Source organism: Lithobates pipiens, unplaced genomic scaffold (assembly GCF_037356315.1).
Source record: "Lithobates pipiens isolate NorthernLeopardFrog02 unplaced genomic scaffold, aLitPip1_a1.2 Scaffold_8, whole genome shotgun sequence".
NCBI lineage: Eukaryota > Metazoa > Chordata > Amphibia > Anura > Ranidae > Lithobates > Lithobates pipiens.
Genome location: NW_027507903.1, coordinates 553106572 through 553120973, shown reverse-complemented (window position 1 = coordinate 553120973; position 14402 = coordinate 553106572). Strand labels below are relative to the sequence as shown.

Genomic DNA, 14402 nt, shown 5'->3' with positions numbered 1-14402 from the left:
TTCTAGATACTTAATCCTCTCAGCCTCCAGGCCATCAGATGTAGTCTCTACGGGTTCAGATGTAGAAGCTGGCCCTGAGAGAGCAGGTCTGCTGACAGCGGGAGAGGGAGCGGATCCGCCGTGTTCAACTGAAGGAGAGTAGTGAACCATGGCCTTCTCGGCCAAAAGGGGATAACCGCCACTACTAATGCTTCCGAACTCTTGAGCCTCAGAAGAAACCTTGCTACGAGGGGAGTCGGAGGGAAGATGTAGCCGAGGTTGAAGTTCCAGGGATGTTGAAGACAATCTACTCCCTCCGCTGAAGGAAAGGGGATTCTTGATAGGAACCTCTGACATTTTGCATTTGCTGATGTAGCCGCCAGATCTATGTCCAGTGGGCCCCAGGTCTGAGTTAGGAGTGTGAATGCTTGGGGACTCAGAGACCACTCATTGTTTGAAACAAAGCTTCTGCTGAGTGAGTCGGCCAGGAGATTCTCGACCCCTGGGATATAGGCCGCTCTCAGGTCCAGTAGGTTCAATTGCGCCCACTCCTTAATGGGGTGAACTTCCTGCATCAGGGAGGAGCTTCTGGTGCCCCCCTGCCTGTTGATCTAAGCGACGACCACCCTGTTGTCCATCCTCAGGAGGACTCGTTTCCCTCTCAGGTGAGCACTGAAGGCCAGGAGGGCCTGAAAGGCTGCCTTCATTTCCAGTACATTTGAGACTGAATCTTGGATCCTGAATGGCCAGCGCCCCTGAGCCGCATGATGTTGGTAGTGTGCCCCCCATCCCTCCAGGCTGGCATCCGAGGTTACCATTTCCTGAGGAGAGGAGACTATATACCTGCATCACCTCAGATTGCAGAGACGGGTCCACCACTCCAAGGATTGTATGGCCTCCTCCGAGATGTAGATCGGTTGGGTCATGGATGAGCCATTGGCACAGGAAGGAAGTTTGAAGTAATCTCGCATTCCATTGGGCCCGTTGGACCATAGGGATGGTCACAGACAGAGAGCCTAGGAGACTGAGACATGCTCTGGCTGGTAGGAATGCTGCCAAGATTGCTCTTCTCCCCCTCTGAATTAGTGGGGAAATTTTCTCTACCAGTAGCTCCACCGTGTTTGTCCGGGTATCCAACTCCGCACCCAGGAAGATCATCCTCTGAGTGGGACGAGCATTGCTCTTTTTCCAGTTTATTAACCAGCCCAGTCCTTGTAGTGTGGAAACTAGGACCTCTCGATGTTGGATAAGGGACTCCTGGCTGTTTGAAAGGAGGAGGATGTCGTCTAGGTAGAGATGGACTCTCAATCCTTTCTTCCTCAAGGACGCTATCACTGGTAGTAGGACCTTCATGAAGGTTCTGGGGGCAGTAGAGATCCCGAATGGGAGGCTCTGAAACTGAAAGAGGCCCTGATTTACCGAGAACCGAAGGAACTTCTGGAAGGCGACATGGATTGGAATGTGTAGGTAAGCGTCCTGGAGGTCTATGGAGAGCATCCAGTCCCCCAGATTTATGGCTTGGAGGATTGATTGTAAACTTTCCATCTTCCAACCGAATGACTCCACTTGGATGGAGCGATTGAGGTTTTTTCAGATCTAATACTGGACGGAGGTCCCGTGATTTTTTCTTGACCAGAAATAACGGGTAGAATCCCCGTCCCCTCTGTGATGTAGGTACTTCTATTATTGCTTTTTTTGGCGAAGCCCTTGAACGCAACTAACAGTAACTGTTTTTCCCCTGATGGTGGAAGCCTGGTCGGACAAAAATGGTCCCCTGGGGGACGTCCTCTGAAAGACCATCTGTGCCCCAAATGGACAGTGGCCACTGTCCATGGGTCCTTTATTGCCTCCGCCCAAGCCAGCTTGAATTTTGAAAGCCTTGCCCCCACTACCGCTGGCTGGGTGGGCGCACCTTCAAAAAGACTTTTGGTCACTGGAAGCAGGAGTTTTGGGTTACTGGAATTTCATAAAAGATGTTTGGGGGTTCTTCCAGCTCCTCCTGTATTCTTTCACCGGCCTATAGGCTTTTGCATCCCTGTATCTGTCTGGCATATTACGCATAAAGAGAGGAGGCCTCTGTTGTTTTGGTTTCCTATTCGATGGTATAAGTCCCAACTTCCCACTGGTCACTTTTGAAATTGCTGAATCCAGCTTTGCACCAAAGAGATTCTCGACTTCATATGGGATGCGGCACCAATTAGATTTAGAGACAGGGTCTGCCGCCCAGGGTTTCAGCCACAGTGCACGCCTGGTCATTACAGATGCCAACATTGCCCTTGATGCCGATTTAATCGCATTCACCAAGGCCTCTGCCACAAAATCCCCCGCGAGACTCAGCTCTTGTAGAACTTTCACTATGCTCTCCTGATCCACGCCTTCTGAGACCAACTTCTCTGTGTTCGCCGATCAGCTGGAGATGGCCCTGCCTATGGCTGCGAGTGCCACTGCCGGTCTGCATGCGCCTCCTGCCGCTAGGTAGGCCCTTTTCATATCCATGTCAATCCTCTTATCCAGAACATCCCTGAATATCACAGCGTTCTCAATCGGCAGTGTCACATGCCTGGCTAACTGCATAAGAGAAGCGTCCACAATAGGAGGAGAGACCAGAGGACTCACTTTAGGCCCTTTGAGGGGATACAATTTGGCAAGCCTGTTATTCAGACTCGATTTCTTCCCTGCCATTTTTGCTTGATTAAATTGTCCCTTTTGAGGTTCAGGAAGTATTTCTTCTGTTTCGGTTGAGCCTCCTGGGGTTGTTCCCAACCAATCGCTTCTTTAACCGATTTGACAAAGGGTTCTATTAGCGAAAAGTCAAAACTGGCAGGATGCTTCCAACCCCTCATTATCAGACGGGGGATCCTGCTCTCTTGATGTACTGGGAGGAGCAGGTGAGGCACTGTTATCGACAACTCTGTTTCCGGAGTAAGAATCTGTGGAGCTACAGGCTCTTTAGACTGTGGTTCTCTTTCCTTAGTAGCTTCCTCTAAGCACCTACGGCAGGCCAGTTTGTTGGGGAGAGCTGCGGCCTGCATATCCAGCATTCATTTCCGGAGGGTCGCACTGGGGATTGCTGTCTATGCACAGGAGATCTTCTATGGTAGGAGCGGCTGTGTCTAGAATATGATCTGGAGCGACTCCCTCTATGGCCTGAGCGACTTCTCCTGCGACTTGAGCAGCTCCGTCTGTGGCCGGAATGGCTTCTCCTGCGTGAGGTCTCTCTGTGCCTTGATTCGGATGATTTTAAGGACCTGGTAGGGCTAACCATTTAGGCAGTGTTAGGATTGCTCTCTTTTTTTTAATCTTCACTACTTACCAAGGTAAATCCTCCCCCTTACCTAATGGGCTGACTGTGATCTGCTAGGGCAGTGGTCTCCATGGAAAGGAAATAAGGCAAGCCTAAAGAGATATATAGTGTCAAAAATGTGTATAGGGAATGCAGGGAGGAAAGAGTACAGGAGACAGGCAGTAAACATTAGTATAGTAACAGATGTCCACTCACCTAAGCAGGATGGATGAAAGTTTTGTAAGGAAGGTCAGAATACTGGCAATCCAGAGTCTAGGTACACAGACAAATTCAATTAAATCCCTTTTAAATCTGCAGCCGGAGCCATGCCCAGGAAGACTGCCAAAGGATACACACAAGGTAAACATGGAAAGACAGATGGAGACCATTGCAATTTAGCCAAGCCTGTTTAAGGCTTATGTGCCAAAGACATTGCCAAGCCTGTTTAAGGCTTATAACAATAGCCGAACAATACTACTAGAGGGTGTTTAACGCTCCAGCCATAGGCAGATAAAAATTGCAAGCCTGTTTAAGGCTTATTCAAGGTCACAGAGAGAGTGCAAAATACTCCTGAGATCACCAGAGTGGGGTTCCTTCCATTTAGCTTAGTTTAGAGGCTGTACTGGTAAGCCCTTCCATCCAGGAGAGGCTAGAACCTGGCTGGGGTGAAGCGGTAAGGGGGCGATGATCCATGCGGTCCCAACAGGTGAGGAAAAGTAAGAGAATACTGGGGCGGGGGCCATCTCGTCATCTTATAGCTATCTGGTCCTATCAGGTTGTGGAGGCGGAGTCACAACCCAGAGTGTATGCTGCCATGATGCGACAGGAAAGGCCTTTGCAGCTCATCAGTTTACAGTTTACTCTAAATGAGGGACCTTAAATTATGGCTCTCACTCTGGCCTGCGTGGCAGCATATAACATGTTTTTTATTTGCATTTGTAGGTGTCTGTGAAGAATAATGGGGGTGCTTTTATTTTATGTTGTTTTATTTATTTTAAATTCAATTATTTTCTTTTTTTTAAATGTATTTTTGCACCTAACTTTATTGCTTACACAAGTGGGCTAACAAACCTCCCTCTAAAAGACCATCCTAATGTTTGCCCTGCCCTTTGCTCTGGATTGTGCTTGACTTACAGTGCATCTGGCTTTCTAATGAAAGATCTATGAAGGTGGAAATGCTCAGAGGTAGATGTTTCTAGATTTACACTGCACAGTTGAGATCAGGAAGTGCATGTGCCCCTGGCTCCTTCTACTCACCATTAGGGATGAGCCAAACACCCCACGGTTCGGTTTGCACCAGAACCTGCGAACGGACCAAAAATTTGTACGAACTTTAGAACCTCATTAAAGTCTATGGGACTCGAATGTTCAAAATCAAAAGTGCTAATTTTGGAGGCTAATATGCAAGTTATTGTCCTAAAAAGGGTTTGGGGACTCGGCTCCTGCCCCAGGGGACATGTATCAATGCAAATTATTTTTTTTTTAAACGGACGATTTTTCGGAAGCACTGATTTTAATGATGCTTAAAGTGAAAAAAAAAAAAAGTTAAATATTCCTTTAAATATTAAATATGCCTGGGGGTGTCTATAGTATGCCTGTGAAGTGGCACGTGTTTCCCGTGTTTAGAACAGTCCCTGCACAAAATGAAATTTCTAACGGAAAAAAGGACCATTACCAGCCCCTTTGGGTCTTGTGCGGATATTAAGGGGAACTCCGTACCCAAATTAAAAGTACCCAAATTAAAAAAAGGAAAGGCATGGGACCCCCAGGCCCTATATACGAAGAACAGCAGTATACAGGAGGTGCAAACAAGACAGGGATTGTGTAGGTTTTTTTGTGTTAAGTAGAATCTGTTTGTAATTTTGAACTGGTACATTTTTAATGTGTAGCTACAGTCAAAAAAATCTATTTTTAAGCTTTTTGGAAAACATAGGGAAGGGTTATCACCCCTGTATAATTTGTTTGGGCTGTCCGTCTTTTTTCATCTCACTTCCTGTTGTCTCCTTCTGTTTGCAAGTAGGAGACCTTTGTAAGTTGGATGTTTGAAAGTAGGGTCCTGCCCTATATGCTCTGCAGAAATTTGGGCCTAAGGTGTTGGTGTTGCCACAACACTGTAAGCCCTCAAAGTGACTCTTGGTGGGCGCTAGAACGCCCTGCTGTGAACTACTATATCAAGAATTGTAATTACATACCATTGTTGAACAGTGGTAGAAAAATTGGGCCTTTGGTGGTGGTGGTGCTGGTGCCACAACACTGTAAGTCCTCACAGTTACTCTCGGTGGGCGCTGGAATGGGCCCTGCTGTGAAATATTATATCAAGAATTGTAATTACATGTCCCTGTTAAACAGGGGCTGAAAAATTGGGCCTTAGGCACTGGTGCCACGACACTGCAACACCTCACAGAAACTCTAGTTGGAAAGCAGGAATGAGCCCTGATGAAAAGTATTGCATCAAAAATTGTAATTACATGCCCCTGTTAAACAGGGGCTGAAAAATTGGGCCTTAGCCACTGGTAGCGGCGTCCAGAACCAAAAAAGGTTCTTCCAAGCTGTGATCGGTTACAAAGCCTCCAGCAGCACTGATTGTGCATTCCGAAAGAACGCTGGATGCAGAACAGGCCAGTAGCTCAATTGCATACTGTGCAAGCTCTGGCCAGTGATCCATCCTTCAAGACCCAGTAAGCCAGAGGATTTTCGGTGGGAAAGGTGTCCAAGTCTGACCTTGCCCCTAAGTATTCCTGCACCATGTAAATCAGACGCTGGCAATGGTTGCTGGAACCGATCATACCTTGGGGCTGCAGACTAAAAAAATTGTCTGAATGCATCGGTCAGACGGCCACCTTCTCCACCGCTCCTTCTGTGACTGACCAAAGCCTCAGGAACACGTTATCCAGGACCAGGAATTTGTAACCTCCCAGTCTCTGGGAACGTGTTACACAGACCTTTCTGCAAGGCCTCCCGGAGATGTCTCATCCTCTGCTCCCTCTTCTATGGCAAGATAAGGTCCGCAACCTTACCCTTGTACCATGGATCAAGGAGAGTTGCCAGCCAGTAATGATCCCTCTCCTTGATCCGCTTAATACGAGGATCCTTCCACAGGCTTTGCAGGATCAGGGAGGCCATGCAGCATAGGACTCGCGACCGGACGTGAGTCCGGTCGCGGGACCCGCGGACTCGATCGCCTCGTCTCACTTCTACTTCAAAGCTGATTGCTGGATGTAAAACTCAATACCAAACTGACAACTGCAGCAGCCTGAATTTGTTTTAACCCCTTGAATACCAGAACTTTTTTAAACGTACAAAGGTTTTTACAGCAATTAAAAAATCCAGGGATATACACACAGGCACAATATTAATGGGTAAGCAGAATGTAACAAAGTCTCAGCTTATCATAAAATTACACACACCGAGTGCACTCTAATGACATCACCAAAACTGATATAATCAAAAAATGTGATGTGGTACAAAAAAAAAAATCTTGAATATGCAATTAAATTGTATTAAATACTTCAGCCCGGGCAGGTTTTACTCCCTTAACCACTTGCCGACCAGCGCACGCCAATGTACGTCGACAGAATGGCACGGGGCAGGCAAATGGGCGTACATGTACGTCCCTTTAAATTTGCCGCCCTGCCATCGGGAGCGCGCCGCCGGTGGCGCGTTCCCGCGCTGGTCGGGACCCCCGTGAGTCCGGTCGCGGGACCCGCGGACTCGATCGCCTCGTCTCACGGAGCGGCCAAATGAAGAAATGCTGTTGTAAACAGCATTTCTCCATTCTGCCTAGCAACTAGTGACGCTGATCTCTGCTCCATATGATTGGAGCAGAGATCAGTGTTCACTAAATGAAAGCCCAACCCCCCCACAGTTAGTAACACACCCCTAGGAACACTTAACCCCTACACTGCCACCCACTGTTTAACCCCTTCACTGCCAGTGTCATTTACACAGGAATCACTGCATTTATATAGCAGTGATTACTGTATAAATGACAATGGTCCCAAAAATGTGTCAAAAATGTCTGATGGGACCCCCACAATGTTGCAGTCACAATGAAAATCGCTGATAGCCGCCATTACTAGTAAAAAAAAATAATAAAGAATTATTAATAAAAATGCTATAAAACTATCCCTATTTTGTAAACGCTATAACTTTTGCGCAAACCAATCAATAATCGCTTATTGCGATTTTTTTTTATACCAAAAATATGTAGAAGAATACGTATCGGCCTAAACTGAGGGAAAAAAATGTTTTTTTATATATTTTTGGGGGATATTTATTATAACAAAAAGTAAAAAATAATGTGTTTTTTTTCAAAATTGTCGCTCTATTTTTGTTTATAGCGCAAAAAATAAAAACCGCAGGGGTGATCAAATACCACCAAAAGAAAGCTCTATTTGTGGGAAAAAAAGGACGTCAATTTTGTTTGGGAGCCACGTCGCACGACCGCGCAATTGTCAGTTAAAGTGACGCAGTGCCGAATCGCAAAACGTGGTCTGGTCTTTGACCAGCAAATTGGTCCGGTCTGAAAGTGGTTAACGACCAGGCCATTTTTTGCAAAATGGCAATGCGTTATTTTTACTTGATTTAACTTGACAATTGATTTTTCGGGCTTTTCATTTTTTTATTGTTTCTACTGGCAATGGTGGCGATCAGCGATTTTTAGCGGGACTGCAACATTGCGGTGGACAAATCTGACACTAAGTGACACTTTTTGGGGACCAGTGACACCAATACAGTTATCAGTGCTAAAAAAAAAATGCACTTACAGTATAAATGACACTGGCAGGTAAAGGGTTAACATCAGAGGCAATCAAAGGGTTAAGAGTGTTCCCTGGGAGTGTTTTCTAACTGTGTGGGGGATGGACTGACAGGAGGAACACAAAGATCTGTGTTCCTGCTTACAAGCAACAGAAGATCTCTGTGTACTTCCCTGTCCGAAAGGGGATCTGCCTTGTTTACATAGTTTACCTCTCTGTGGAGCGATCGCAGGTGGCAGGTGGACATCGCGTCCACCGGAGCCATGGATTGGCTCCTCCTTCATGCAGCAGGCACGAGCGCCCGCCCACAGTATCTATTGCACAAAATCACATACAAGTAAGTTTTTTCATGCAGTAGAGCCGTTCTGCCGCAGTATAGATGCGGTGTGTGGTCTTTAAGTGGTTAATTCACCATTTAATTGCATATTAATTCATAAACACACACATACATATACATATATATATATATATATATATATATATATATATAAGTTTTTTACCCAATCCCAGTTTCAATTAGAGAGATAGAGCAAACATCACATTGGTGGAGAGGTTTCTTTAGCAGATAAGCACATTGGAGTTCAGATTTAACAAAGGGGAAGAGGGCTGTTTGTCTTATTATTTTCAATGAGCCTGATCTATAGTATAAAACTGAATAAGTTACTTATCTGTCATTCTTACCATATTACGGAGGGCTCTCATAAAACAGTTCATTAGTAATGATTTTCCTGTTCGTCTTTTTCCAATCACGCTAATCACATAGACTGGGCGGTCGTCCCATTCCAAGAAACATCTCTTTACTGCAGATTCGTTTAAATGTAATTTTCCTTTCCTGTCTACCGATACCAGTTGTAGAGGCTGTCCAGGGAAATGAAAGAACCAAAGTCAGAAATCTCTGCAAAGAAGTGGATCTGAAGTCAAATAACAAATACTCATATCAGAGAATATATTTTAGCTTGCCATTGTCTGCATTGGACCTCATTAAGGATGAGCCAAACACCCCCCCCCCCCACCCCCAATTCGGTTTGCACCAGATTACCACAAACAGGCAAAAAATGTGTACACGTGAACACTGTTAAAGGCTATGGGACACGAACATAAAAAATCAAAAAAGTGTTCATTTTAAAGGCTTATATGCAAGTTATTGCCATAAAAAGTGTTTGGGGACCCGGATACTGCCCCAGGGTACATGTATCCATGCAATTTTTTTAAAATATGACAGCTTTTTCAGGAGCAGTGATTTTAAAACAATAAAACAATAAAAATGAAATATTCCTTTAAATATCATGCCTGGGGGGTCCCTTTAGTATACCTATAAAATAGCGCATCTTTCCCATGTTTATAACAGTACCGGAGGAAAATTACATTTTGAAATGAAAAAATGTCTTAAAATTTCTTGCGGCTGTAACGTACTGCCAGATCCCGGCAATATACATAAAAAATCATTGATAAAAACAGCGTGGGTTCCCCCTCCCAGTCCATACCAGGCCCTTCGGGGCATCGGATCGTTTAATACCTTCACTATAGGGCGATTATAACAAGCCCATATTAGGACATCTCAAACTGCATAATGGTATACACCTAGTCCCCTATCCCCAGACAAATAGTGATTGCTTTGATACTACTCTTGCTGCATTACTCTGACGGGACCCAAGCCAAACATTCTATACCAATTTAAGGTCCATACAATTCCAGGAGTATACAGCCAACTACATAAGGATCCATATCCCCGTAACCTGCTATTGCTATCTGGAATTTTCTAAAAGGAAGTCCAATGGGGTAGCAAAGTTTTGCATGTGAAAAGATATACATATATCTTTTCTAAATTCCAGGGTAACGCCACGGTGGCTATTCCTCTGATGATGTGAAATGGATCCTAGCCCCTTTTAACCATGCAAGCTTTTCACCTTCTGTACCATCTCTTCTCCATTCACCCTTCCGTGAAGCCACACACTGGTTAAGGTGTCAATGATTGATATAGCCACTGTTGCTTTTTTCTTATAGATACAACTATGATGAATTTTCATCTGATAACTTACCAGTGTGTTACTTAGGCCCCTTTCACACTGGCGCAGTTTTCAGGCACTACAGCGCTAAAAATAGCTCCTGTGTAGCGCCTAAAAACAGGCCCCTTTTGTAACGATATCACGTCTGAGCCAGGATATATTATAACTAGTTGCCATTTTGTGTGGAACGCAGCCATGACAGTTTGGCTGACCTTAGAATAATCTGAACTCCCCCCTCCCTCGTCTTAGGAATTCCAAAAGCTTTTAACATCTTCAAAGGGAAGACAGGTTATCTTAGAGAAAGCAGACCAGGCTAGGTCAATACACAAAGCTCAAGTTGCCTGGCAAGATATTCCGGCCTGTCGTAAAACTGTCACTTTCTCCAGGCAGAGAAACAACAGATACCCGTCGTAAATACTTCCAACTACAGACTGAAGAAAGATTAATAAAGTTTGGAAAATTCAACATTTTTTATAACTTTCAAAGCCATCATAGCACAGCCATAATATGGATATATTTGGTTTCCTCGGATAATTTCTAACATTTCAAGTCCAAACACCCCTATGTCAGGTCATATGGGAAGCCACTGGGACCCCTTACTGCTCCTAGGTAACCCTGAAATGGGAATCCTGTCATGTGTGGACTTGTTTTGAAGCAAATATCATGCTGATCACTAAAATGGATATCTGCAGTCTATAAACAATAGAGAGGCAGAGATATGAATATGTATCATAAAGTGTACCTGGGACAGGGTCATGAGTGTAGACACCTCCCAGCAACCAACCCCTAAACAAGATGACCAGACGATTGGTCACTGGTCGCTGTCAACACCCCCTTTGATTTGACAGAAAAGAGGAGAGGCCAAGGCAATGGGGAGTTCTCCTTTTTACCATCCAAGAAAGAACATCTGCCAAGTTGAGAACCGATTACCTTTGCTTATCGATTGAACTCTGATCAACTCTTGGACATTAATTGCAAGTATACTTCCTTCCCAATTCTACCTTATTTCTTTGTGGCTGTATATTGTCTTTATTTTTTGAAACATCCTTTTTCTGTAAATGTTTTATTCGCACCAACCTTGACCTTTTCATAATAAATCCTTATGTTGAAAAGTGTTAACCTTGTCTTTAAAGCTCTTGATGCAAACTATAAACGAACCTGTCTCTTAAAAGGGCGCTACTGTGGTAGAGTAAGGCAACTGAACAGACCTGTCTGTGGTGGCAGTGTGTGTTGCAGGCGCTTATTCTAAACTTATAATTGGTATTGCTAAAATTACGAGTCCCCCCGGCTCTGTCTATAAACGGGGGTGGTGGCAGTTAAAGGGTTAATTGTGTAATTAGCCCAGTGACAATCGCTCTCAGGCTGCCCGCACCTAGATTGTGGTCCCGCAAGCTGGAAAATCTTTGTGCTGGGTGCAGCTGAGTGTGGCATTGTTACGTAAGTGACAGCGGGGTGTTAGGTTGGCCGGTCCTTTGTCGCCAGTTAGCGAGGAGGGCAGGGATCTGACACCAGCGTTCGTCACACCTTTCACTTCAGTGTGCGCTGGCAGGATGGTGCGCTGGCAGGACGGTGAAAAAAGTCCTTCTAGCTGCATATTTGGACGGTGAAGGAGCGGTGCATTTACCGCTCTTAAACTGCTCCTACCCATTGAAATCAATGGGGGAGCGCGGCTATACCACCGGCAAAGCGCCACTGCAATGGGGCAGTTTTAACCCTTTATCGGCTGCTAGCAGGGGTTAAAACCATTGTTTTAGCGGCGGTATGCGGCCGCCTTCGGGGGGGGGGGGCGGTTTTAACCCCCGCTAGCAGCCGCATACCGGCGCTAAAACGACAGTAAAGCGCTCCTTAAAATACCACCGATGCCCGCACCGCCCCAGTGTAAATGGGGCCTTAATGGCTTAAGTTTTTTTAACTGTTCTATGTAATGTCTTACAGTGCCTTGCGAAAGTATTCGGCCCCCTTGAACTTTTCAACCTTTTGCCACATTTCAGGCTTCAAACATAAAGATATAACATTTTTATTTTTTGTGAAGAATCACCAACAAGTGGGACACAATTGTGAAGTGGAACGAAATCTATTGGATATTTTAAACTTTTTTAGCAAATAAAAAACTGAAAGTGGTGCGTGCAAAATTATTCGGCCCCTTTACTTTCAGTGCAGCAAACTCACTCCAGAAGTTCAGTGAGGATCTCTGAATGATCCAATGTTGTCCTAAATGACTGATGTGATAAATAGAATCCACCTGTGTGCAATCAAGTCTCTGTATAAATTCACCTGCTCTGTGATAGCCTCAGGGTTCTGTTGAAAGCGCAGAGAGCATCATGAAGACCAAGGAACACACCAGGCAGGTCCGTAATACTGTTGTGGAGAAGTTTAAAGCCGGATTTGGATACAAAAAGATTTCCTAAGCTTTAAACATCCCAAGGAGCACTGTGCAAGCGATCATTTTGAAATGGAAGGAGTATCAGACCACTGCAAACCTACCAAGACCTGGCCGTCCCTCTAAACTTTCAGCTCAGACAAGGAGAAGACTGATCAGAGATGCAGCCAAGAGGCCCATGATCACTCTGGATGAACTGCAGAGAACTACAGCTGAGGTGGGAGAGTCTGTCCATAGGACAACAATCAGTCGTACACTGCACAAATCTGGCCTTTATGGAAGAGTGGCAAGAAGAAAGCCATTTCTCAAAGATATCCATAAAAAGTCTCGTCTAAAGTTTGCCACAAGCCACCTGGGAGACACACCAAACATGTGGAAAAAGGTGCTCTGGTCAGATGAAACCAAAATAAAACTTTTTGCCTACAATGCAAAACGATATGTTTAGCTCATCACCCTCAACACACCATCCCCACTGTCAAACATGGTGGTGGCAGCATCATGGTTTGGGCCTGCTTTTCTTCAGCAGGGACAGGGAAGATGGTTAAAATTGAGGGGAAGATGGATTCAGCCAAATACAGGACCATTCTGGATGAAAACCTGTTGGAGTCTGCAAAAGACCTGAAACAGGGACGGAGATTTATCTTCCAACAAGACAATGATCCCAAACATACAGCAAAATCTACAAAGGAATGGTTCACAAATAAACGTATCCAGGTGTTAGAATGGCCAAGTCAAAGTCCAGACCTGAATCCAATCGAGAATCTGTGGAAAGAGCTGAAAACTGCTGTTCACAAACGCTCTCCATCCAACCTCACTGAGCTCTAGCTGTTTTGCAAGGAAGAATGGGCAAGAATTTCAGTCTCTCGATGTGCAAAACTAATAGAGACATACCCCAAGCGACTTGCAGCTGTAATCGCAGCAAAAGGTGGCTCTACAAAGTATTAACGCAAGGGGGCCGAATAATTTTGCCCGCCCCACTTTTCATTTTTTTATTAGTTAAAAAAGTTTCAAAAATACAATAAATTTCGTTCCACTTAACCACTTAAGGACCGCCGTATTGCCATTGTACGTCATCACAATGGCACAGGCAGGCACTAGCACGTACATGTACGTGCCTGCCTTCCAGCGGGTGGGGGGTCCGATCGGACCCCCTCCCGCTGGATACAGCGGTCCGGTTCGCTGCAGAAGCGATCCGTGATGAGGGGATGGCCGTTGGTTTCTGGCCACCCCCTCTGGATCGCTCCTGGCCAATGACAAGCTTCCTCCCACTGTGTATTGTTTACACAGGAAGGAGGAAGTGATGTCATTCTCCTCGGGGCGGTCTTTTTGACCGGACTACGAGGAGAAGACTAAAAGTAAGTGCACCAAAACACTACACTGACACATAGGTACACATAGGTACACATAGGTACACAAACCCCCCCAATCGCCCCCCAGTCACAGTGTCACTGATTGCATTGATCATTTCTTTACTGATCACTGCATTCGGTGTCAGTTGTAACAGTTAAAACTGTCAGGGCAGTTAGTGTTAGGTCCAGGGTAGCCCCCTATCACCCCCCAATAAAGATTTAACCCCCTGATTGCCCCTAGAGTTAACCCTTTCACCCCCTTTTGCCAGTGTCACTAAGCGATCATTTTTCTGATCGCTGCATCAGTGTCGCTACTGTCGCTAGGTAGCTAGTTATTTTTTTAGGTTCACCGCCAGGTTTTTATATCGCTAGGTACCCCGATATACTACCCAATAATGGTTTTAACCCCCTGATTGCCCCTAGTTAACCCTTTCACCCCCTTTTACCAGTGTCACTAAGCGATCATTTTTCTGATCACTGCATCAGTGTCGCTACTGTCGCTAGGTAGCTAGTTATTTTTTTAGGTTCACCGCCAGGTTTTTATAGCGCTAGGTACCCCGATATACTACCCAATAATGGTTTTAACCCCCTGATTGCCCCTAGTTAACCCTTTCACCCCCTTTTGCCACTGTCACTAAGCGATCATTT

At 45.3% G+C, this 14402-nt stretch overlaps 1 protein-coding gene across 2 annotated transcripts in view; it reads right to left on the bottom strand.

The window, feature by feature from the left end:
* Nucleotides 1-14402, bottom strand: part of LOC143960912 (RING finger protein 112-like) — a 97302-nt gene that overhangs the window by 62829 nt on the left and 20071 nt on the right. For both annotated transcript variants that reach the window (XM_077469928.1, XM_077469929.1), the window contains exon 3: nt 8701-8877. In XM_077469928.1, the coding sequence (XP_077326054.1) occupies nt 8701-8877 (177 nt within the window). The remainder of the gene's footprint in view (nt 1-8700; nt 8878-14402) is intronic.